Source organism: Schistocerca gregaria, chromosome 9 (genome assembly GCF_023897955.1).
Source record: "Schistocerca gregaria isolate iqSchGreg1 chromosome 9, iqSchGreg1.2, whole genome shotgun sequence".
NCBI classification, from domain to species: domain Eukaryota; kingdom Metazoa; phylum Arthropoda; class Insecta; order Orthoptera; family Acrididae; genus Schistocerca; species Schistocerca gregaria.
The window spans coordinates 87359115-87384637 of record NC_064928.1 but is presented as its reverse complement, the minus strand read 5'-3'; the positions used below and the strand labels follow the sequence as shown (position 1 = coordinate 87384637).

The window sequence follows — 25523 nt, the reverse complement described above, 5'->3', positions numbered from 1 at the left end:
GATCGTTTCGGTGTGGGCAGAGTGCGTCATCTTCAGAGGTGGTGCCTCGTGTTGCAGAGCGGGCGCTGTCGGACTCGGAGCGCCCCCTGGAGGTGCTGCAGCAGTGGCGCGGCCGCGGGCCGGTCAGGCTCGTGCTGCGCTACACGGTCGACCACGACCTCCACCTGGACAACCAGAGGCGGCTCAGCCCCCACACGCCCCTCCCGTCGCAAGGTGAGCACAGCACAGCGTCTCCACCCATCAGTTGCTCTGAAGTTTGCTCAGACATTGTATGTCAGTATTTAGTAGTTCTCCCGAATTATTGATTTTTGTGAGAGGCCGTTGCTGCACTTGTAAATTTATTTGCCTTTTTTCGGGCTCATTAGTCAGTTCTGAATGTTTACGTGTCGTAGACACAGCAGCAGTTTTCCAAACCAAAATCTCACCTAGAGCCATCAGAGGTTCTGAAGTTCATCATTAGCGTCATCATGATTACTATCATCATCTTCTTCATCCTCGTTTCCTTTAAGCAAAAAGCTTTCGACCATTTTCAGATTTCAAACACTAAATTGCGAGTGGAGTCACATTAAATATGCAGTCCCCCAAGGATCAGTAGTTGGCCCAATCCTGTGCCTTGCCTAAATGCCGTAAAATCGAGTGAATAGGAACAGTTTTCAGCTTTAAAAGGGAACGAGAGATAATTTTGGAAAGAAATATAAAAATAAAAATTATATGTGATTATAGGCCGTGTAATTAAGCTTATAAATAGATTCCAGGCCTAACTCACGGTTTAATGACATAAAAAAATGACTGTTATTCTGTTCACTGTGCAGAAAGGGGTGAATAGTAGCAGCAGGATTAATCTGACTATTTTTTCTGTTCATTGGTCTCTTCTATTCATTGGTCTTCGTGGTGAATAGACACAGTCAATATCTGTTTTGGATCTGGGAGAATAACAAACAAAATTCATCTGGTTACAAAATGTATTCGATACAAAAAGTAAAATTGTTGCTGAACTGTGGTTTCTTTCTGTTTTCCTCACAGACATTATTATGTCTCTAATTACTTTATCGTAACATTGAGTTGACAAACTTGGTTTGTTTCATAACACATTAAGTCACTGATAAATGATTGAAATATGATGTCTTTGAATATACTACTGCTATTACCGGAAATAACGAAAATCTTTCGAACTTCACCTTGATTAAAATATGACTTCTCATCTCTTAAAATAAAAGTGTCTAACTGGCCTTTTTTCCAAACAAATAAAAAAATTAAAAGAACCGTTTCTTCAAACTTTTAAATTGGTGCTAAATATAGCGTTGATTTACACGATGGAATTTGAAATTATACAATTTCGTCTTCAGATGTGCTTCTCGCAGACCAATTCAACAGATCCATTGATGTACGTAATGCAGTCCAAAACCTAACAATATCAAAAATTAGTACTGGCACTGCAGCCATAAAAAATGTCAGTCCTTGGGTGCAATCAATACGCCTAACTAAAGGCAGGCATGAAACGACGGATACTGTTGTTTGGGCTTCACGCTTGCGGCGATCAGGTGTTGAGTGAAATGATTAATGAAAATACAACGTGCTAACTTATGGCTTTACATGAACAACACGAGAAGAAAACTAAGCTGATCGCCTAAACTGTTGGTGGACCTACCGCGTGGCAAAATATTAAACATGGCAACGTTTATGGAATTTACTTGGAGGCACACAGACATATTAAAGACTAAAATATACATGGTGTTACAAAAAGGTACGGCCAAAATTTTCAAGAAACATTCCTCACACACAAAGGAAGAAAAGATGTTATGTGGACATGTGTCCGGAAACGCTTAATTTCCATGTTAGAGATCATTTTAGATTCGTCAGTATATACTGCACTTCCTCGATTCACCGCCAGTTGGCCCAATTGAAGGAAGGTAATGTTGACTTCGGTGCATGTCTTGCCATGCGACTCCTTGCTCTACAGTACTAGCATCAAGCACATCAGTACGTAGCATCAACAGGTTAGTGTTCATCACGAACGTGGTTTTGCAGTCAGTGCAATGTTTACAAATGCGAAGTTGGCAGATGCCCATTTGATGCACGGATTAGCACTTGCCAATAGCCGTGGCGCGGTACGTTTGTATCGAGACAGATTTCCAGAACGAAGGTGTCCCAACAGGAAGACGTTCGAAGCAATTGATCGGCGTCTTAGGGAGCACCGAACATTCCAGCCTATGACTCGCGACCGGGGAAGACCTAGAACGACGAGGACACTTGCAATTGACGAGGCAATTCTTCGTGCAGTTGACGATGTCAGTGTCAGAGAAGTTGCTGGTGTACAAGGTAACGTTGACCACGCCACTGTATGGAGTATGCTACGGGAGAACCAGTTGTTTCCGTACCATGTACAGCGTGTGCAGGCACTATCAGCAGCTGATTGGCCTCCACGGGTACACTTCTGCGAACGGTTCATCCAACAATGTGTCAATCCTCATTTCAGTGCAAATGTTCTCTTTACGGATGAGGCTTCATTCCAACGTGATCAAATTGTAAATTTTCACAGTCAAAATGTGTGGGCTGACGAGAATCCATACGCAATTGTGCAATCACGTCATCAACACAGATTTCCTGTGAACGTTTGGGCAGGCATTGTTGGTGATGTCTTGATTGGGCCCCATGTTCTTCCACCTACGCTCAATGGAGCACGTTATCACGATTTCATACGGGATACTCTACCTGTGCTGCTAGAACATGTGCCTTCACAAGTACGACACAATATGTGGTTCATGCAGGATGGAACTCCTGCACATTTCAGTCGAAGTGTTCGTACGCTCCTCAGCAACAGATTCGGTGACCGATGGATTGGTAGAAGCGGACCAATTCCGTGGCCTCCACGCTCTCTTGACCTCAACCCTCATGACTTTCATTTATGGGGGCATTTGAAAGCTCTTGTCTACGCAACCCCGGTACCAAATGTAGAGACTCTTCGTGCTCGTATTGTGAACGGCTGTGATAGAATACGCCATTCTCCAGGGCCACATCAGCGCATTAGGGATTCCATGCTACGGAGGGTGGATGCATGTATCCTCGCTAACGGAGGACATTTTGAACATTTCCTGTAACAAAGTGTTTGAATTCACGCTAGTACGTTCTGTTGCTGTGTGTTTCCATTCCATAATTAATGTGATTTAAAGAGAAGTAATAAAATGAGCTCTGACATGGTAAGTAACCGTTTCCGGACCCATGTCCACATAACATATTTTCTTTCTTTGTGTGTGAGGAATGTTTCCTGAAAGTTTGGCCGTACCTTTTTGTAACACCCTGTATAGTATTCATTATATTTATTTTACACTTCGTTGTAAACCAATTTTCTACCACCTTCACACAACGTAAGGCTCACTAGAACAGCAGTTGCAGATTGTAGAAAGACTACTTGTCGAAAGATACGTGCTCTTTTCCAAGTATCTATGTGTCCGAAAATAAACACGCATAATGAAGTACACAAAAAAGCTCTGAGCAAATATGTTGTGGCGTAAATTGAAGCGCTCTGGAGCGGCAGGCGGGACCGTCAGAGCAAAGAGGGCTGTGAAGAAGACGTCAGTCAAAGGTGCGCCGACCGACTCCCCTCTAGGACGATAACGAAACGGGCGCGCCCTCTACACGACGAGGACATAAGCTCCGCCCCGCCTGGCCGCGGCCTAATTAAAGACTAGCTGTTCTACGAGCTCTGCCGCACCGACTTATGAACTGTATTCTGTCACTTCTATCAGGCATTGTCCATACTGCTAAGATTTTTTATTTTGTCTGTCGCCCATTGTTTGCGACAAATTATTGTAAGTTCTCAAAGTTAAGGATTGTCCAGAACGAGATTTTCACTCTGCAGCGTAGTGTGCGCTGATATGAAATTTCCTAGCAAATTAAAACTGTGTGCCGACTCGAACTCGGGACCTTTGCCTTTCGCGGGCTAGTGCTCTACCAGAAGAGCTTCTGTGAAGTTTGGAAGGTATGAGACGATACAGGCAAAATTGTGAGGACGGGTCGTGAGTCTTGCTTGGGTAGCTCCGATGGTAGAGCACTTGCCCGTGAAAGGCAACCGTCCCGAGTTCGAGACTCGGTCCGGCACACAGTTTTAATCTGCCAGAAAGTTTCATATCAGCGCACACTCCGCTGCAGAGTGAAAATATCATTATGGAAACATCCCCGAGGCTGTGGCTAAGCCATATCTCTGCAATATCCTTTATTCCAGGGGTGCTAGTTTTGCTGGGTTCGCAGAAGAGCTTCTGTGAAGTTCGGAAGGTGGGAGACGAGGTACTGGCAGATGTAAAGCTGTGAGGACGGGTCGTAAGTCGTGCTTGGATAGCTCAGATGGTCGCCGGCACGGTAGCTCAGCGTGTTCGGTCAGAGGGCTAGCTGACCTCTATAATAAAAAAACTGAGTAAACCGATCAACAGACGTCCGCCTGAACAAATTCAACGAACAACATACAAGAAAAAAATGGTACAACACTTGCCCGCGAAAGGCAAAGGTCCCGATTTGGGAGTCTCGGTCCGGCACACAGTTTTAATCTGCCAGGAGGTTTCTTTAAGGATTGTCATTTATCTTACTGTAATAAAAATTCATTAATATGGTTTGCGTCAATTGTTGTCTAGCGATCCCAGAACAGTTTTCCTAGGCACCCCATATTTGACGAGTAGGCAGTACACAACAAAACAAATCTTATATTTTACTCAAAAACTAAACGTATAAATATGCACATGCCATAACAGTACACAGGTGAGTACTGACACAGCCTACTGCATTATACGGAGCAAATAACTCACGTGTACGACGAGCAAACAAAAAATGAAGGAAGAGGAAGGAATCAATGGAATGTGGCAGGGGAACAATTATAGTGTTTACAGCAAGCGTGTTTTATTATGGCGAGGAAAAAATGTTACATGGCTGCTGCAACTTTAGTAAGGTTGACGAAAGAAACTGTGTTAGCTCATTAAGGACTATGTGAGAATACAGTGACTGGTCTTTACTGATAGGTAGAATTTCAAGTAATGTTATTCTTCCTTAAAAGACATCATAGTCGCCATTGACTGTACGTCAACAGTCAATGGCGACCATGATATCTTTTAAGAAATATTGTATGACTGCGGCTCCCAACCATGATAAGTTTATCTAGTGTTATTCTCCCTCTAAAATATTCTTCCTCCATTGTGGCAGGCTGCTATATCAACCGGTTTCGAATTATTTCACAATAAAAGCAGTTTTGGTTGCAAAGTTATTTAATATCGGTAATGCTTTTCACCCTTTCGGGGCGTCATTAGATTAACCCCTCCGTTAGAAGGCAATATAAAATGGATGCAAAACTAACTGGATATTTTCCATTGTATATGGCTTTATGTCGTACGGATTATATATTCAGCTACTTTTAAACCATATTATGATGCCGTAGAAGGTTGAAAAGCGTTACTGATATTTAATAACTTCCCAGCTAAGCCTAATTTATTCTGAAATTATTCTGGCTTTATTTGCTACTAGCTGTTCCCTGCCAAGCAGTTGTAACGTATATCCAACAAATTCAACGTATATGCAACTAGTATCTGTAAGGTTGCTACAGCCAATATTGCCTATGTTCGTCTGTGAAACTGGACTTTATAAGCAACCAGAGCTTTCAGTAATCGGAATCTACCTTGCATAACACTATGTGCGTGTTTATGAGTGTCAGTTTCAGTGTCATTTATGCCCTCAACAGACCGTTACATGAAAAACTTAAAACTAACATTTGGATAAGCTGTATTATTGAGTTTTTGAATAAGAATTTAAAAGTGATACAGAATCTGACTTGTGCAACGGAATTTACTGTACTGGCCCTGAGCTTTGCACTCACCTCTTAGGTGACTGCCTTCTTCCATGTGGTTTACAGCAATGCGCAGCAGCACTCAGCAGCAGCGTCTAAAGCTTATTGTTACTGAGAATGAATTTAATAAAAAGGAGTTTGCTTGGGTCCTGTTGACTACTAAATAACTTTTGAAAAGATATTTCATTAATTAAGTCTATTTAAAACTTCAGAATCATCATGAACAAGTATTAATAATGACAATAACAAATGACATGTGCGTCAATAATGGCTCAGTGCCAGATTAACAAATTATTTCAATTTCAAAGTTGCATTAACATTTAGTAACCACAGCATATTATTTACATGTGGAGAATAATTATTATTGTTTGGAGGATTAGGAGGCTTCTTTCACTGAAAAGCAAAACATGGGATTATTGCAGACTCTGTCTAACAATCTTGAGCCTGACCATGCAATTTCTTTTGCGCTGTGCTTGCGAATTTTACCTTTAATTCCATCTTCAGGTGTAGGTGAGCCATCTAAATCTCTCCTGCCTATGTAGATGAAATCAGGCCTTGAGTGTGGCAAGATCTTCCATCACCGACGTGAGGGCAGCGAGACACGTCTTCTGTTTCCGAGCTCTCGACCGACACTACTCTTCCACTCTCGCAGACAGATCTCGTCTCACAACAATGCTTAAAATCACGCTCCCATGTTTCGCCCTCAGATTGTTACTATCGATATCTAAGTGGTTTCACAATGCAAAGAATAGATTCAAGTAGGATATATTGTTTTATGTACTGAAGAGTTATGACACACGCCTTACAGAGTACTATGACCCCGTGTCGTTGATTGGAAACGTTTCTAGCACGTAGCTCTCAATCTCCCCCTCCCCTTTTTTCTATCACCTCCTCCTTCCTCGGTCTCTGTTCATCACTTCCTTCGCCTCTCTCTGTCCATCCTCTCCCTCTGTCTATCTTCCTGCCCTCTCTCCCTCTCCCTCTCACTCTCTCTCTGTCCTCATCACCTCCATCTTCTCCTGTACCTCTCTTTTTCCATCTCCCCATCCTTCCTCCTCTCTCTGTCCATCATCCTCTTTCCCCTCTGTCCGTCTTCTCCACCCCCTCTCAATTTATCTCTCTCCTCCTATCCCTCTGTTCATCATCTCCTCCTCTGTTAATCATCTCCTCCCCCTCTCTCTCCATCTACTCGTTCCGCTCCCCCTCTCACTGTCCATCTCCTTCTTTCCGCTTTCTGTCTTCCTTTTCCTCTCACCTCTTTGTCTATCTCCTCTCCCCCCTCTCACTGTGATATTGACTCCTCCTTTATTTGCTACTGCATATTCAAATTCTGTAGTAGTATTTTTATAATGTGATTACGATTATAAGCTGATAAGCCATTTACAATACAATTTTCCTCTTTTCTAACAAAGTTTCATATATTATCCGTACCAGGAAACAAACTGACACTTTCCGTCCACACTGGATGTCGCATGAATGACAAGAGCATATTTGTTTGGGATGACTCCAGCATTCATTCAGAATATGTTCAACAAATGTGGAAACTTTCTTTTTCAGTCTCCAACTCCTTTCATGTTCAGCATGTCATGCAGTTACAGCCCTACCAGATTAAGCTACAAGTAATTTGCGACAAACATTGCAGGAAACCCTATAAATTACACTCGGGAGTCGTCCTTACTGTTAAGTAAATTGTGGGCAACACTTCCTCTATTACCCAAAGCTGGTGTACATTTCCTGGATTATAACTCTCTGGCAAGTACCTACCTATATGCAGCATGTGGACCCAATCATTGTCAGTGTCATTTAGTTCCTACTGAGGAGGATACAAAACTGGTGTTACCCTTTGTCTCTTGCCTATGCCAAGTATGTATCCGTTAGTGTAGTGCTATAACCACTATGGTAAGCGATTTCTTTGATTAATTTTAATTCAGCTTAAAAATCTGAATTATTCGTGAGTTGTTTTAGTTTTTTAGTTTGCTGACATCACTGACATCAATGGAAGGATGTAAGAAATTGATTGAGCCGCCCCCCCCCCCCCCCCCCCCCGACAAGTTCCACTGTGTAAACCTAATTTTTGGTGAAGTCAGTTTAAATGTTAGGAAAGTTTGTTTAACCATCTGGTGGTACGTCCCACGTCCCCACAAGAACAGCATATCATACAAATTCAGTCATGGAAAAAAGTATTCATACGCCATTGTTCATGAAGATTAATCTAATTCATCAAAACTAAGTGCCGCAGCCATATACATTATTTGGTAAACCAACAGTATGGCGTTTCCTTCCTAATCTGTACGCATAAAAGGATTAAATAAATTAGCCTTCTGCAAAAATAAATAAAAATTGTTTACCAATTGGCTGCATATAGTGCGGCAAAAAGGTATTCATACGCTGTACATAAGTGTAATGACAATGTTGATACACTGTAGGCATTCCTATTTTATGTGCCACTTTTGTTAATCTCTTTGGCATGGAACCCAGTTTTTTAGTAGTCTTTGAGGTAATTTTTTACTATTCTTGTTGCAGACATTGTTCCAGAGTAGTCTTGCCTTTTACTTCGTGTTTTTTGGCGATCCTTTCAAGCGTTTTCCAAGGATGTTGAATTGGATTAAGGTCTGCGCCCTGTGCTACAAACTTGAGATAATGCGGAATATGGGGCAACAAACACAGACCCACAATTTCGTCTCTATACTTAGGGTCATTGTCATGTTAAAAGTTTTTCCTTTAGGGTATTTAAATACTGAAACCTATCCATGTCACCTTCAACAAAAACAAGTTGCCCAAAACCAGATGTAGCCATAATCCCCATGCCATAACTCTTCCATTACCGTGCTTCACTGCGAGTTGAACGTGTTTGGGGTACATCTCCGTATTTGGTCGTCTCGAAACCAGAATCGCGCCATCATTTACAAATACGCTACATTTACTGTCATCTGTAACAATACCTTGTACCAGAAACTTGTATGCTTGCTTGTATGCTCTCGGGTAAACTGAAGTCTCTTCTTCTTGTTCTTCTTGCTGAAGAATGATTTCATTCGAGGCACCGAAGTTCCACAACATGCACCATTCAAAATATTGCTAACTGTCGTTGGTGTGCCTTAATTCCCGAACTCATTATTAACATGCGCTGACAACGCAGAAGCGCTCTATTCAGGATCTTTTCTGAGCATCCTTGTTAAGATATTTCATTCTCTTTGTGTTAGCTTTTGTGTTCGACCCCTTTTTTCACTATTAATGAGAATATTTGGTTCTCTGAATCGCGGCCTTAGCGACAGCATAGTTTCTTGGCTTCTCCCAATAATATCAGCTATTTCTGAAAAAGGTTTTCGCTTTTCATATAGGGAGATAGTTAATTGCCTTTCCTCTTCAGTTGTTTCCCTCCCTTGCGGCCTACTTTGCTGCTCGCGGCATTCACCGCATATTAGGACCAACATGCGCGAGGTACAGTTTGCCACTGAAGGCGTCCCTGGCGGCAAGCTGTTCGTTAGTCGTTTCCAGGTTTACATTTCTCATAGTGTAAAAATACCTTTTTCCCCATTCTGTGGAGCCAGCTCGTGCAGAATTTGTATGTACTTTTTACAGAAGGCTAATTTATTTAATCATACAGTGCAGGCTTTCACGGCCGGAATAGTCTTGAGTTAAAACTTCCGGGCTGAGAGGCCGTGGTCGATGTATAAAATTTCCCCCTGACGTTTCGTCTCCAGCTGCGGGAGACATCTTCCGAGGTCGTCCTGCTACTTGGGCAGTAGCCGGACGACCTCGGAAGATGTCTCCCGCAGCTGGAGACGAAACGTCAGGGGGAAATTTTATACATCGACCACGGCCTCTCAGCCCGGAAGTTTTAACTGAAGACTAATTTATTTAATTTTTGGAAATTTGTGGTAAGTTTCTGTGGGACCAAACTGCTGAGGTCGTCTGCCCCTAGGCTTACACACTACTTAACCTAACTTACGGTAAGGACAACACACACGCCCATGCCCGAGGGAGGACTCGAACCTCCAGCGGGGGGAGACGCGCGAACCGTGACAAGGTGCCTGAGACCAAGCGGCTATTTTTTTAATCCTTTTATACGAACAAATTAGCAAGAAAACCCCATACTGTTACTTTACTATATAACACCTCTACCTGTGATCTTTAGTTCTCAAATAAAATTATTCTATACGAAAATGTGTGTATGAATACTCTTTTCCATGATTGTACATTGTCCAGTGCTATATTCTGGTAGCCTATGGTAGCCTATTTAGGGGCTCTTTATCTAAAACATAAAATAAATGCAATTGTGGAACATGAATACCGTGTATTTAAAGCCATTAATATTGAGCCTGGACTAGAGACTCTTCAGTAGTACGTAATGTTCACGTTTTTTGGCCCTACGCCGGTCCTTCCAGCATTGTTTGAGGCCCACACTGCTCGGTGCAACTGGGTGCTGCAGCCGCGTTTCTTTGTAGCGTCGCCAACTCCTCCCCCCCCCCCCCCCTCACGCACCTCCCCCCCCCCCACGACTGGCTGGGTCAGGGTATGTATTAGCTTAATGTGGTATTAACAGTGTAAATGAGTGAGCCTTATTTTAGAAAAAAATGTAACCTACTTACATATATGTTGTGTTCACCGTAAGAATAAGCTTGGCGTAAACATTGCACCATGTATTCTTTCGAGTTTCCTGGAGTCTCATTGAATTTTTTTTCACGTGCAGCAAGAGCCATGCTGTCTCCAGATTTTATTTTCCCCACGTCTCTGGAATGGAGAACGTGTAGTCATTACCTAGCGATTCGATCCGCTTTTCAGCCTTAGATGAGGAATATTATTTCGTTTAGGTACATTTTATTTCTTCAATTGTGTTCTTATTTCTGGGATTAGTTCCGTTTCTAGTAGAATGTATATAGCTCTCAATCTTTTTCTTTCTTTTCTTTTTATTTGTTTACATGTGGGTTCTCTTATTTTGATGTTGTTCTTCTGCTGGTTTATTTCAGTTATCCTCATTGCTTTATTTCTATGGCATCTGTTTTCCTTCGTAACTTTAACTACTGTCTTTTGATGTCCTGAATGATATTTGTGACAGTGGGAGCATGTTCTGGGAGATGTTCAAATGGTTCAAATGGCTCTGAGCACTATGGGACTCAACATCTGAGGTCATCAGTCCCCTAGAACGTAAAACTACTTAAACCTAAGTAACCTAAGGATATCACACACATCCATGCCCGAGGCAGGATTCGAACCTGCTACGTAGCGGTCGCGCGGTTCCAGACTGAAGCGCCCAGAACCACTCTGGGAGATGTTGCTGAATGCATTTTGCAATGGTGTATGATGGCAGAGAGTACTGAAAGTTGGTGTATATAAATTTCCAATGTCTGACAGGTAGTAGACTTTTTATTAAGCCATCTGTTCAGACTCTTTGAGATCCGTAAATGGCAATTTGGAGTAGCCATCCTTTAGGTACTGGGACAGTGTTTGTGCTTGCGTAAACTTCCTCGGCACTGGTGCTTGGGTGAAGACGTCCTGATATGCGTAGGTTGCGTATGGCGTGGGCTTGAATCCTGCCATATTTGGATTCAGAGTTGATGCATGTCATCGCTGCATATTCTAGTATTGGTGTTACACAACAATTGTACGTGTGGCTTATTACCCATGAAGGGACACTGTGTACAGCAAAGTACGATAATAGGGATACAAAAAAAATGGCTCTGAGCACTATGGGACTTAACATCTGAGGTCATCATGTAAGTAGGCTGTTTAAGTATTTTTATTGGTAACGCCAACACCACGTAGCGGTCTGTATGAAAAATCACTGGCTGTGCCGTGTGCAGTCTGTGGCTGGTTTGCATTGTTGTCTGCCATTGTAGTGTTCCACTACTTCCAAGTGCAATTTCTTTTATTGCTCAGACTCTGAGAAAAACACTGCAATTTTACTGTGATGAACGATCAGGACTGTCTTTATGGACTGTGAGAAAATATTAGCTTTTGACCAACATTGTATCAATAAGTGTGAGCATTTGATATCTTTGTTATTGTAATTATGAAAAAAAATTTCAAATCTGTATTGGCCACTGCCCAAAACAATTTGTAAATTTTTTTGTGGGGAGCATGGGGGCTATGTAAGTAAGGTTGTTTAAGTATTTTTATTGGTAACGCCAACACCACGTAGCGGTCTGTATGAAAAATCACTGGCTGTGCCGTGTGCAGTGTGTGGCTGGTTTGCATTGTTGTCTGCCATTGTAGTGTTGGGCAGCGGCAGCTGGATGCTAACAGCGCGTAGCGTTGGCAGTTGGAGGTGAGCCGCCAGCAGTGGTGGACGTGGGGGGAGAGATGGCGGTGTTTTGAAATTTGTAAGAATTGGTGTCACGAACTGATATATATATTATGACTATTAAGGTAAATACATTGTTTGTTCTCTATTAAAAATCTTTCATTTGCTAACTATACCTATCAGTAGTTAGTGCCTTCCGTAGTTTGAATCTTTTAGTTAGCTGGCAGTAGTGGCGCTCGCTGTATTGCAGTAGCTTGAGTAACGAAGATTTTTGGTGAGGTAAGTGATTTGTGGAACGTATAGGTTAATATTAGTCAGGGCCATTCTTTCGTAGGGATTTTTGGAAGTCAGATTTCTAAGGGGACGTTTCAATCATTCCCCTAGAACTTAGAACTACTTAAACCTAACTAACCTAAGGACATCACACAACACCCAGCCATCAGGAGGCAGAGAAAATCCCTGACCCCGCCGGGAATCGAACCCGGGAACCCGGGCGTGGGAAGCGAGAACGCTACCGCACGACCACGAGATTCGGCCAGTAGGGATACGTTTTATGCGGTCCGTTACGCGCCCATCGACTGAGGGATAACACGGGACAACAACTTTACGTTGGACAGCACTAGTCAGCCAGTTGGTCCAAATACTCTTCAGGGACATGAACAGTTGCAGTTAACACGTGAAAGAGACGAGATGGTAAGCAATATAGCTCTGAATGTCATTTAGTTTTGGAAATGGAAATGCCTTGTGCCTAGGACCTCTCCTCGGCTACACCGGTCGCCTGGTGCAAGTGTCGACGGGAATGAAATGATGATAAGGACAACACAACACCCGCCCCTTGAACGGAGAAAATCTCCGACCCAGCCGGGAATCGAACCCGGGCCGTTAGATATGACATTCCGTCGCGCTGACCGCTCAGCTACCAGGGGCGCACATTTAGTTTTTAAACAGAATGAAATAATATACGAAAAATATTCGATATGTGCTTCTTAGGGAACCAGACGGAAAACATACCTTGCTCTAGTTCTTAACTAACATTGTTTTGTAATTAAAAATAAGATTGATCAAAATGTCTGAATTAAACACAGGGTAATTTCTCTGTGCGAGCTGTGTGTGACTCAAAAGCGTACTGCAGGGATTTCATCATAGAGTTAAATATTGAGTCAATCGCCTGGTATTTGTAAACTCCTTCCATATCCGAATCAACACTGGAACTGTCATCTGCCACGTTGATGACGAATCGATCAACAACAGATTCTTCCTCTTCTTCTATGACGTGACGTTCTGTATCCCGCTAGCGTTCGGCAGTGACGTGTGACAAAGCTTCGTCCTTCAGTTAAGTACGTCTGGCAGCTTAAATGTCTCTTTATTTCTCGCAACAAAAATTCAACTTCTCTACAGATCAGGTCTGTCGGGTTCATAATGCAGTGGCACTCTGGCAACTGTAAAAATGCTGCATTTTTCTGGTGTGCTCCATGTTGTGAAAATTATTGCTGTCCATGTTTCTACGACGCTTATCACTCTCGCTCGTGTGGAACTACATGTGTTCCACAAAACAATGGACATAGTCCAAATAAGGAGTATCCGATTTTTCATTTTTGGTCTACAAATTTAATTTGTTGTGTTTTCTTAATTTAAACAGTATTGGATGATCAAAAACTTACATTTGCAATGAAAACTGGAATTTTGCATGCAATATGTAATTAGAAATAAGAATACGTGCATTTTAATAAAATGATAAGATATATATTCTTCAAGATATATATATTAATTAACATATATTTCATAAAACTTATATTTAAAAGATGGAGACCGGCCGGAATGGTTCAAATGGCGCTGAGCGCTATGGGACTTAACATCTCCGGTCATCAGCCCCCTAGAACTTAGAACTCCTTAGACCTAACTAACCTAAGGACATCACACACATCCATGCCGCAGTGGCCGAGCGGTTCTAGGCGCTTCAGTCTGAAACCGCGCGACCGCTACGGTCGCAGGTTCGAATCCTGCCTCGGTTATGGATGTGTGTGATGTTCTTAGGTTAGTTAGGTTTAAGTAGTTCTAAGTTCTAGGAGATTGATGACCTCAGTCCCATAGTGCTCAGAGCCATTTGAACCATTTTTTAAAAGATGAAGGTATTCCAAACTGAACGAATAAGAAAGAAGACCTAAGCGAGATTTGAAACCAGTTGCGCATCTACAATGCTACCAATTCAGCTACGCATTTCATTTAACATAACGCCTTCAACTGAGTAAATACAGCCATCGCAAAACATCAAAGCCGATTTTTTTGTGTAAACGTGGAGAAATTTTGAGAACAGTCTGTTTCTCACCGTTTTTCACTACGGAGCGGCAGGCAGCCACAGCCACGATCTCACTATGTACCAACAGTGCGAATATCAGAGCACAACAGTACACAGACTCTGTGACCGTTCACGATTTTTTAAATAAAAACTACATAGCTAAAGCGTGATTAACCCTTAACTCACGAGGTATGGTCTCTCAGACTTCGCGAACATTTTCAGACTCGCTCTCCAAGGCCAGATGCTTCTGTACTCCCCCACCTTCTTTTTTGATTCATCAGCCTTCTGGCTGGTTTGACGCGGCCGCCACGAATTCCTCTCCTGTGTCAAGCTCTTCATCTCAGAGTAGCACTTGCAACCTACTTCCTCAATTATTTGCTGTATATATTCCAATCTCTGTCTTCCTCTACAGTTTTTGCCCTCTATAGCTCCCTCTAGTACTATGGAAGTCATTCCCTCATTTCTTAACAGATCCTGCCCCTTCTCCTTATCAGTGTTTTCCACGCATTCCTTTACTCTCCGATTCTGCGCAGAACCTCCTCATTCGTTACCTCATCAGTCCACCTAATTTTCAACATTCGTCTGTAGCACCACATCTCAAATGCTTCGATTCTCTTCTGTTCCGGTTTTCCCGCGGTCCATGTTTCACTGCCATACAGTGATCTGATCCAGACGTACGTTCTCAGAATTCGTTCCATAAATTAAGGCCGATATTTGATATTAGTAGACTTCTCTTGGCCAGGAATGCCCTTCTTCCCATAGCTAGTCTGCTTTTGATGTCCTCCTTGTTCCGTCCGTCATTGGTTATTTTACTGCCTAGGTACCTGAACTCCTTAACTTCATCTACTTCGTGACCATCAGACATGATGTTAAGTTTCTCGCTGTTCTCATTTCTGGTAATTCTCATTACCTTCGTCTTTCTTCGATTTACTCTCAGTCCATATTCTGTACCCATTAGATTGTTCATTCCGTTTAGTAGATCATGTAATTCTTCTTTACTTTCACTCAGGATAGCAATGTCATCAGCGAGGATAGCAATGGCATCAGCGAATCGTATCATTGATATCCTTAGACCTTGAATTTTAGTTCCACTCCTGAACCTTTCTTTCATTTCAATCATTGCTTCTTCGATGTACGGATTGAACAGTAGTGGGGAAAGACAGCATCCCTGTCTTACACCCTTATTAATCCGGGCACTTCGTTCCTAGTCGTCCACTCCTATTATTGATATCCTTTGAAATGGAATGTTCATATAAAGTTGATCATCGGTAAAGAACATGCCAGACAGATTCATTGGATGAATCCTAAGGAAATGCAATCCGAAAACAAAGGAAGTAGGTTGCAGTACACTTGTTCGCCCACTGCTTGAATATTGTTCACCAGTGTGAGATCCGTACCAGATACGGTTGTTAGAAGAGATAGAGAAGATCCAACGGAGAGCAGCGCGCTTCGTTACAGCATCATTTAGTAATCACGAAAGCGTTACGGAGATGATAGATAAACTCCAGTGGAACACTCTGCAGGAGAGACGCTCAGTAGCTCGGTACGGGCTTTTGTTTTTCGAGAACATACCTTCACCGAGGAGTCAAGCAGTATATTGCTCCCTACTACGTATACCTCGCGAAGAGACCATGAGGATAAAATCAGAGACATTAGAGCCCACACAGAGGCATACCGACAATCTTTCTTTCCACGAACAATACGAGACTGGAATAGAAGGGAGAACTGATAGAGGTACTCAAAGTACCCTTCGCCACACACCGTCAGGTGGCTTGCTGTCTATGGATCTAGATGTAGATTATTCCCTCTTGGGTGTTGTACATATCGTATATGATCCGTCTCTCCCTATAGATTACCCCTGTTAATTTTCAGAATTTCGAACACCTTGCACTACTTCACATTGTCGAACGCTTTTTCCACGTCGACAAATCCGATGAACGTGTCTTGATTTTTCTTTAGTCTTGCTTCCATTATCAACCGCAATGTCAGAATTGCCTCTCTCGTGTCTTACCTTTGGCACATCCTCAATTTTCTTTTCCATTCTTCTATATATTATTCTTGTCAACAACTTGGATGAATGAGCTGTTAAGCTGATTGTACGATAATTCTAGCACTTGTCAGCTCTTGCAGTCTTCGGAATTATGTGGATGATATTTTTCTGGAAGTCAGATGGGATGTCGCCAGACTCATACATTCTACTCACCAACAAGATAACAGCCAGTTCGTCTTCGGTTCCGTGCACTTTCTATTTATTTCATTTGTCAGTGACTTGTATTTCTCTATTAATGAGTTTCCCGAAGAATTTTTGTACTTACTGCTTTCATTGATCAACTGAAGTATTTCTTCCATTACCCATGATTTCTTCGTAGTTACTTCTTTGTACCTATATTTTTCTTTCCAGCTTCTGTGATGGCCCTTTTTAGAGATGTCCATTCCTCTTCAACTGTACTGCTTATTGAGATACTCGTTCTTGCTGTATCTATAGCCTTAGAGAACCTCAAGAGCATCTCGTCAGTCCTTGGTACTTCAATATCCCACTTCTTTGCGTATTGATTCTTGCTGACTAACGTGTTAAACTTCAGCCTACTCTGCATCACTACTATATGACCTGAGTCTATATCTGCTCCTGGGTACGCCTTACAATCCAGAATCTGATTTCGGAATCTCTGTCTGACCACGAACTAATCTAACTGAAATCTTCCCGTATAACCCGGCCTTTTCCAATTATACCCCCTCCTCTTGTGATTCTTGAATAAAGTATTCGCTATAACTAGCTAAACTTGTTGCAGACCTCAGTCTTTCTCCTCTCTCATTCCTCGTCCCAAGCCCATATTCTCCTGTAACCTTTTCTTCTACTCCTTCCCCTGCAACTGAATTCCAGACTCCCATAACTATTAGATTTTCGCCTCCCTTTATGTATTGTATTACCCTCTCAGTATCCTCATACGAGTATACTTTCTCTATCTCTTCAGCTTCAGCTTGCGACGTCGGCATATATACCTGAACTATCGTTGTTGGTGTTCGTTTGCAGTCGATTCGAATAAGAATAACCTTATCACTGAACTTGTAATGTTGTTGCAGTAATTTGTTCTGAAAGCGGTGCTGATATTCAAGACCATAAAAGTGGTTTAAAAGCTGTGAGCTATCTGAGGAAGTTAACCTTGCATTACTGCGCAACTGTTTCACCAGGTATCCAGTCTAGCTTACCAAATTCCCAACCAGACTAACATTAATTATGATCTTTTAGTACTCATCTTACAATAACCGGTGATAAAAAATAAAAAGAAATAAATCATTTTATATTTGGACATTTATTTTAACATTGATCAGTGTTCCGTTAAAATTGCAGCATATCAAACTTGATTCATGACTAAACTGGTGCCTTATTTAGGATTGTGTAAATGTGAGTTTGTAATCTTACGGAACAGATCAAATAGGGAGCCAAGATTGAGAGACTACATACAACACTGCATTCATAAAATAACACACGGAGAACGTTGAAACATATGCAAGAGGAAATTAACCACAACCAACCGATCCAATTTTCATCCAAAGAAGTTACGTTCATAACGCAATCCTGTCCGTCATGAAATTACCACATACTGGTATACTAAATTCATACTAAAACTCTGTGAAATCGTCCCGAAAAGAATAGCTGAGGGCTACTTTGATGCTTACACCACATGCTTCACGTGGTCAACTTGGTTTACACAAAGAGTGTAACTCCACAATAATTTTGATAATTAAAATAAATTACATCGAAACGCAATTTACAAAAGAAAAACGTCGAACTGGTTACTATCGTCTACTATTAACCTGATGGGTCAAACAATTGTATAAGCGCGTGGTAATGGTCTCACAAAGTACAGCCCACGTCGGTTGAACATAAAGAAAAGTTCCTATATTGAAAAATATTGTCAAGACGAGACGTTATAATCTCGCGCACATTCGCATTTACGATTGTTGATCTTAGTTATAGTTACTGATCAACACGTGCTTCCACTTTACTCACAAAGTAGTGACAAAGCAACTACCGGAAGATATTCTGAACTTCACACTCGAATTACACTGTGTTGCAATTTAAGATAACATTAGATATTTTAGAGCTAAAACCTGAAATAGAGGTGATTAAATGTTCAGTTAGGCTGAACTTAAGAAATCCATTGTCCTGCGGACTTAGCAGACACGCGCTTAGCCGGAGATCTTACCACTTCAGAAGCTCGCCACGGACAGACTGACCTGCGCTCCTACCGAGCGTGCTTAACAGATACAAACGGAAGTGACCAGAGAGGCAGCTTCCTGTACCAACATGACAAGGGACGGACATGACCATACCAAGAATAGAAACCCCTCTGCTTTTAGAAAGCGTAGCTACCTGTTCCGACGTTGGTCCTACTGTTCTCTAGCAAACAGGCTTGTCTGCTACCATCAAGCTTGCAACTAGAAATACATTTGCTCATTCATCCTCTCACACAGAAGGGGAGAGGGATGACAGTATCTTATCATATGCAGTATATAAAAGAAAGCGGATGTAGGTTCCATATGCTACTGTGTGACGTGAATTACATATAAACTGTGTTTTAAAGTGTAGTAGTGTGACAGATCGCTCTTGTTTATGTGTAAAAGTAACACATTTCACTGCTCAGTCTCCTCCCAGATAGTCAGAAACAGCACCGTAAATTTAGAAGAGGAATTTATGCCGTAAATGACAACAGATTTATGAAATTAGCATGAAAGGAATCCAACAGAGACCTTTCAAACTGTTCATTCTAACACACTCTCTGCGTTACCTTCCTATTCCTAATGAATCCTATCCACGTTATACCATTTTCTGCTGCTGTTGATATTACGCTATACTCTTCTGACCAGAAATCCTTGCCATGTTGCCACTTCACTTCACTGACCCCTACTATATCTAGATTGAGCCTTTCCATTTCCCTTTTCAGATTTTCTAGTTTCCCTACCAAGTTCAAGCTTCTGACATTCAACGCCTCGACTCGTAGAACGTTATCTTTCCGTTGATTATTCAATCTTTTTCTCATGGTCACCTCCCCTACCCTCCTTAAATTGCCAGGGCTATGATGTTTTGCTGACGGTTGCGTTATCACCTTCTGTATTTATTTTTGACACGTGTTACTGATAGGTGTTGGGGTCTCCTAGACCGCGTCTCGTGAACTACGTACCAGTTTTCTTCGGTTCGGTAACATATAGCTCCAAAACTGTTCGCACGGATGTGTCAGTTTTAACTTTCCCGAGTTTGATGAAACTGTTAGTCGATCTGTGGAGGAAGGTGTCAGTTATATAGATCAAGAAATAAACGAAAAAGACGACGATTTTACATTAGCCAGTGATCACAATTCTCCTATCTAACAAGAGTATCATTCAGAGGAAGAACTTAAGGAAAGTTCTGATGGGAATGTGTGTTTCTTCAATGAAATACTTAAAAGTTCCGTTAAAATCGAATGCGTTCCGAGTGGTATTAACAAAAATGTAGTTCCCAGCAATGAATGCCAATTTGACAGACTTTATTTTTGTACCCGTCGGGTGGAACATTTGTGCGCAAATTTAAACCCTGTAATTTAGTTTCATTTTGAGTTGGCTTGGGTTGTTTAGTGGATGAGAGCAAACAGCGAGATCATCGGTCTCATCGGATTAGGGGAGGCCGGCCGGAGTGGCCGAGCGGTTCTAGGCGCTACAGTCTGGAACCGCGTGACAGCTACGGTCGCAGGTTCGAGTCCTGCCTCGGGCATGGATGTGTGTGATGTGCTTATGTTAGTTAGGTTTAAGTTGTTCTAAGTTCTAGGGAACTGATGACCTCAGAAGTTAAGCTCCATAGTGCTCAGAGCCATTTGAACCATTTTTGATTAGGGAAGGGCTGGAAAGGAAGTCAGCCGTGCCCTATCAAAGGAACCATCCCGGCATTTGCCTGGAGCGATTTATGGAAATCACGGAATACCTAAATCACGATGGCCGTACGCGGGATTTAACTGTCGCCCTCCCGAATCCGAGTCCAGTATTGCAACCACTGCGCCACCTCGCTCGGTAGTTTTAGTTTGAAATTTATTTGCTACAGAGATTGTATAATTTTTCAGAATGTAAAATTCAGTTCTCTAACAGTCCATGTATGTGAACAACTTAAAAGAATTACACAAAATTATGTTCTTTTGTGTGATAAATAGTAAAACCCTGCAGGCTATATTTAGTACAATAAAATAAACTAGAAGCATTTAAATAACACTTAAAGAATTGTAAAAATAAACGTTATATGGCATAAATTAAAAATTTCGAATGATTTTTGCCTTAAATCTCAGTTTAAGCATAGGGATCCCAGAAACCCCCACCTTGTGGTATACTTTACAGAAAAGTTAAGGGTTAAGGAAAACGTCGGTGGCTTTTAACACATTAGAGTACCTTAAAGTTTCACTTACCGTAACATAGTAACAAGATACCTGGTACATGAATAGGACCTACTCCGAAGAGAGGAAGAACGCCGTAGTACTTGTGCTACCGGTGCTCACCAATCATCACGATTGTGTTGGTTTACTTCAGATTTATTATTATGACGGACAAAGTATAGTGAACAGGAAGTGACTCATTATACGAAAAATACGGAGCGAAACGGACTTACAAATGCTTTCTTAGTTTATTGGAAATGTAGTACACTCCTGTAAATGGAAAAAAGAACACATTGACACCGGTGTGTCAGACCCACCATACTTGCTCCGGACACTGCGAGAGGGCTGTACAAACAATGATCACACGCACGGCACAGCGGACACACCAGGAACCGCGGTGTTGGCCGTCGAATGGCGCTAGCTGCGCAGCATTTGTGCACCGCCGCCGTCAGTGTCAGCCAGTTTGCCGTGCCATACGGAGCTCCATCGCAGTCTTTAACACTGGTAGCATGCCGCGACAGCGTGGACGTGAACCGTATGTGCAGTTGACGGACTTTGAGCGAGGGCGTATAGTGGGCATGCGGGAGGCCGGGTGGACGTACCGCCGAATTGCTCAACACGTGGGGCGTGAGGTCTCCACAGTACATCGATGTTGTCGCCAGTGGTCGGCGGAAGGTGCACGTGCCCGTCGACCTGGGACCGGACCGCAGCGACGCACGGATGCACGCCAAGACCGTAGGATCCTACGCAGTGCCGTAGGGGACCGCAGCGCCACTTCCCAGCAAATTAGGGACACTGTTGCTCCTGGGGTATCGGCGAGGACCATTCGCAACCGTCTCCATGAAGCTGGGCTACGGTCCCGCACGCCGTTAGGCCGTCTTCCGCTCACGCCCCAACATCGTGCAGCCCGCCTCCAGTGGTGTCGCGACAGGCGTGAATGGAGGGACGAATGGAGACGTGTCGTCTTCAGCGATGAGAGTCGCTTCTGCCTTGGTGCCAATGATGGTCGTATGCGTGTTTGGCGCCGTGCAGGTGAGCGCCACAATCAGGACTGCATACGACCGAGGCACACAGGGCCAACACCCGGCATCATGGTTTGGGGAGCGATCTCCTACACTGGCCGTACACCTCTGGTGATCGTCAAGGGGACACTGAATAGTGCACGGTACATCCAAACCGTCATCGAACCCATCGTTCTACCATTCCAACAGGACAATGCACGTCCACATGTATCCCGTGCCACCCAACGTGCTCTACAAGGTGTAAGTCAACTACCCTGGCCAGCAAGATCTCCGGATCTGTCCCCCATTGAGCATGTTTGGGACTGGATGAAGTGTCGTCTCACGCGGTCTGCACGTCCAGCACGAACGCTGGTCCAACTGAGGCGCCAGGTGGAAATGGCATGGCAAGCCGTTCCACAGGACTACATCCAGCATCTCTACGATCGTCTCCATGGGAGAATAGCAGCCTGCATTGCTGCGAAAGGTGGATATACACTGCACTAGTGCCGACATTGTGCATGCTCTGTTGCCTGTGTCTATGTGCCTATGGTTCTGTCAGTGTGATCATGTGATGAATCTGACCCCAGGAATGTGTCAATAAAGTTTCCCCTTCCTGCGACAATGAATTCACGGTGTTCTTATTTCAATTTCCAGGAGTGTATTTTATGTTATCTTCATTTGAAAATTTTATTACAATAGTGTTTGAATAAACTGTTCCTGATATTTCTAAAAAAAATTTCATCACTGAGACCTCAAAAATTTGCTCCAAAAAATAGATTTGCCGTTCCCTCCCGGTCTCCCCTACATCAAAACACACAAATACACTATTAATATCTCTACTTTCCACTAAAGAAGTAACTTAAACAATTGCGTGGTATGTCTCAGGAGCAGCTTGGGCTGGGTGTCAAGGCTGAAGTCGCCGGCTAAAGCAGAAAGTGGGAGCCAGGCGTTGTTCCATTGTTGTGCTAATAGGTGGCATTGTCTGCTTCGCCAAGGTCAGAAACGCATCAGGCAGCCGTTAAATTGCCACTCAGTCTCTCACTGCGCAAGCTAGGACTCCGACGACGTTAGCAGACACCTCACAGGTGGGATCACAGATTTACTTCAAACTTTGTGCACCTTTAGTGGGCCATTAAAACCACATACTGTGCAAGTACGGGGTGTTCAAAAAGTCTCTCCGCAGAGCCGTATGATTGTTAGCCGTGGGTGCCGTATGCCGCAGTGAATATACCGAAATGAAACTCACTGTAGTGTCGTTGTGCGTTGTTTCGTTGAAAAATATGGGATCCACAATCCGACGTCTACAAATTGCAATCCAAACTCCTGTTTACACAGAATGAAGTGGTTCCTCGTGAATACACAATGGATTTGCTGTACTCCACATGCGAGAATTTTGCGACTTCATGTACCCGGATAAATGAAACCACGCCTCATCAGTGAAAAACGTCTCATTAAGAATATCTCTTCCATTTTGTTGAACGAAATTTTTGAGCCATTGACAGTAATGTAGTTTCTTGCCATGATCAGTATTTTTCAGTTCTTGCACGACTGTCACTTTATGTGGTAAAAGTTCTAAATTTTTCCTTACGACTGTGTAGGCCGTTCCGACACTAACATTGATTTCCTGAGAGAGTTTTCTTACTGACTTGTTCGGACTGATAAACATTTTATCGAAAATATCTAATCGTTTATCCTCAGACAAAGAGCTAGGACGAGCACTTCTCGGTGCATCTGTCACTCAACCCGTACTTCGAAATTTGTTAATCAAATCTCGCACAGTATCGAGATGTGGGAGTGTTGTCTCCGGATGTGTATTTATCGCAATCTTTGAACACATGTTCGACTACAAACACACGTTCTTCAGTGGTTAGCGTTTGAACAGTGACTAAAACGAAACAAACGAACAATGGAACTAAACTTAAATTTTCACGTCAACACGTAACGACACACACCAGCGGTATTACTAACGCCGACTGTTAAACGAAACAGTGGAATGTTGGGAGAGTCCACCTGAAGGGAAGGAACCCAGGCAGGCGAACAATCATACGGCACTGCGGAGAGACTTTTTGAACACCCCGTAGTAAGGTGCACTACCCTCGAATTTCCGAGCAAATCGCCAGAGAAGTTTTATGCGTCTATTAAGTATCTGACGTATGTGTCTGTAGGTGCAGGACATTAGAGTTCATGGTGGTCAAGAAATAGCCGGCACGGTAGCTCAGCGTATTCGGTTAGATGACTGATTGCCCTTTAATAAAAAGGAATCAGTGATCAACTTGAATGGATGTCATGTGACGTCCGCCTGGACCAAATACAACGAACAATACCGAACAAAATCCAAGAGGGGGAAAAAGTGGTAAGAGGTACGTAAAACGAGCCTGTATGAGACGATGGTTCGGCTCCTACTCAAACTTACGTCCTAATCTACATTTTCTTCATTTCTGTTCGTATTATTTAATTTATACGACATTTGAGCGGTAATATAATTACAAAAACCACGTGTATTTTCATGAAGTGTTAGTGAATTTTGTGTTATTTGACTACTTACAATTTTTAATTAAATTTAATTATTAGAACAAACAAATTTATAACTGTCAACAAGTAAATAATGTGGTGATTTGTGAAATCTACATGTATTCTGGTAAGGTAGTTAGAACTAATTTGCACCTCAATACTCCGAGCTGCAGACACAATGAAACTTCTTTATTTAAATGAGTGTGTCTGACTTAAATTGCAGAATGACTGAGTAGATGAAACTTCTACGTTATTTGATTCTGAAACAGCTTAGTATAATTGAGCGTACTGAGCCTACTTTCTCTTTACTTTTTCTTTTCATGTCGACACTGACCCACAATATTCTAGCGCAACGCAATCTGACTTCCCAAAAAAAAAAAAAAAAAAAAAAAAAAAAAAAATTTACATTCTGACATCAAATAATTAATACAATAGAATGGCCCTGAGTAAAAAGAAATCCTAACAATAACCTATACATTTCATTAACCACTTACCCCACAAAAATCTTCCTTACGCGAACTATGCATCAATATTGCCAGCTAAATAAAATATTCTAACTACTAAATCCACTAACTACTAATAGGCACGTGGTTAGCAAAGGAAAGATTTTGTTGCAAAGCAAATCATGTATTTTTTTACCTTAATAATGTGACATCCAGTTCAAACATGAATATAAATCTTCATTGACGTCCAGTACAAAGATATGTAATCATGAGTAATTTGCAATCTCCAAGTGGGATACTTCCAAATCGTTAGCCTACACTAACACTTCAGACCTCTACCCTCCATCAGTGCTAGCTTCTCACATCTAACATCCATCACTGCTGGCTGTTCACCTCCAACTGCCCAACAGTACTTCCATCACTGCTGGCGACTAACTTCCAACTGCCCAACACTATTAGCGATTAACTTCCAACAATGAGTCCATCCAGCCACAGAGTATCTTACAAAGAAAGCGCAATCAGAGATCCAATGCAAAGCATCACACAGTGCTGCCAACATAGAAGCAGCCACTTACAGCAAATGCAAGGTCCATTTGGCAGTCAATCTTGCTAATGTAGCAATACGAGTGGTGTAGGTGCAAATGTTTTGGATATCACAGAATTTACACTTGTACTACAGAAACGAAGGTTTGAGCGGGAGTGGAAATGTAACCATATATACGTTTCTCTTACGAAGCTCGAACGCTAACCACTCGACCACCACCAACGCTCAACATCCGGTACCTACGCACAGAGACATCAGTCACATAGTA

General features: G+C 42.4%; 1 protein-coding gene across 1 annotated transcript in view; it reads left to right on the top strand.

The window, feature by feature from the left end:
- LOC126291445 (uncharacterized) overlaps positions 1 to 25523 on the top strand; it is a 1287515-nt gene that overhangs the window by 518510 nt on the left and 743482 nt on the right. The window contains exon 3 of the mRNA XM_049984959.1: positions 58 to 213. Coding sequence (XP_049840916.1) covers positions 58 to 213 — 156 coding nt within the window. The remainder of the gene's footprint in view (positions 1 to 57; positions 214 to 25523) is intronic.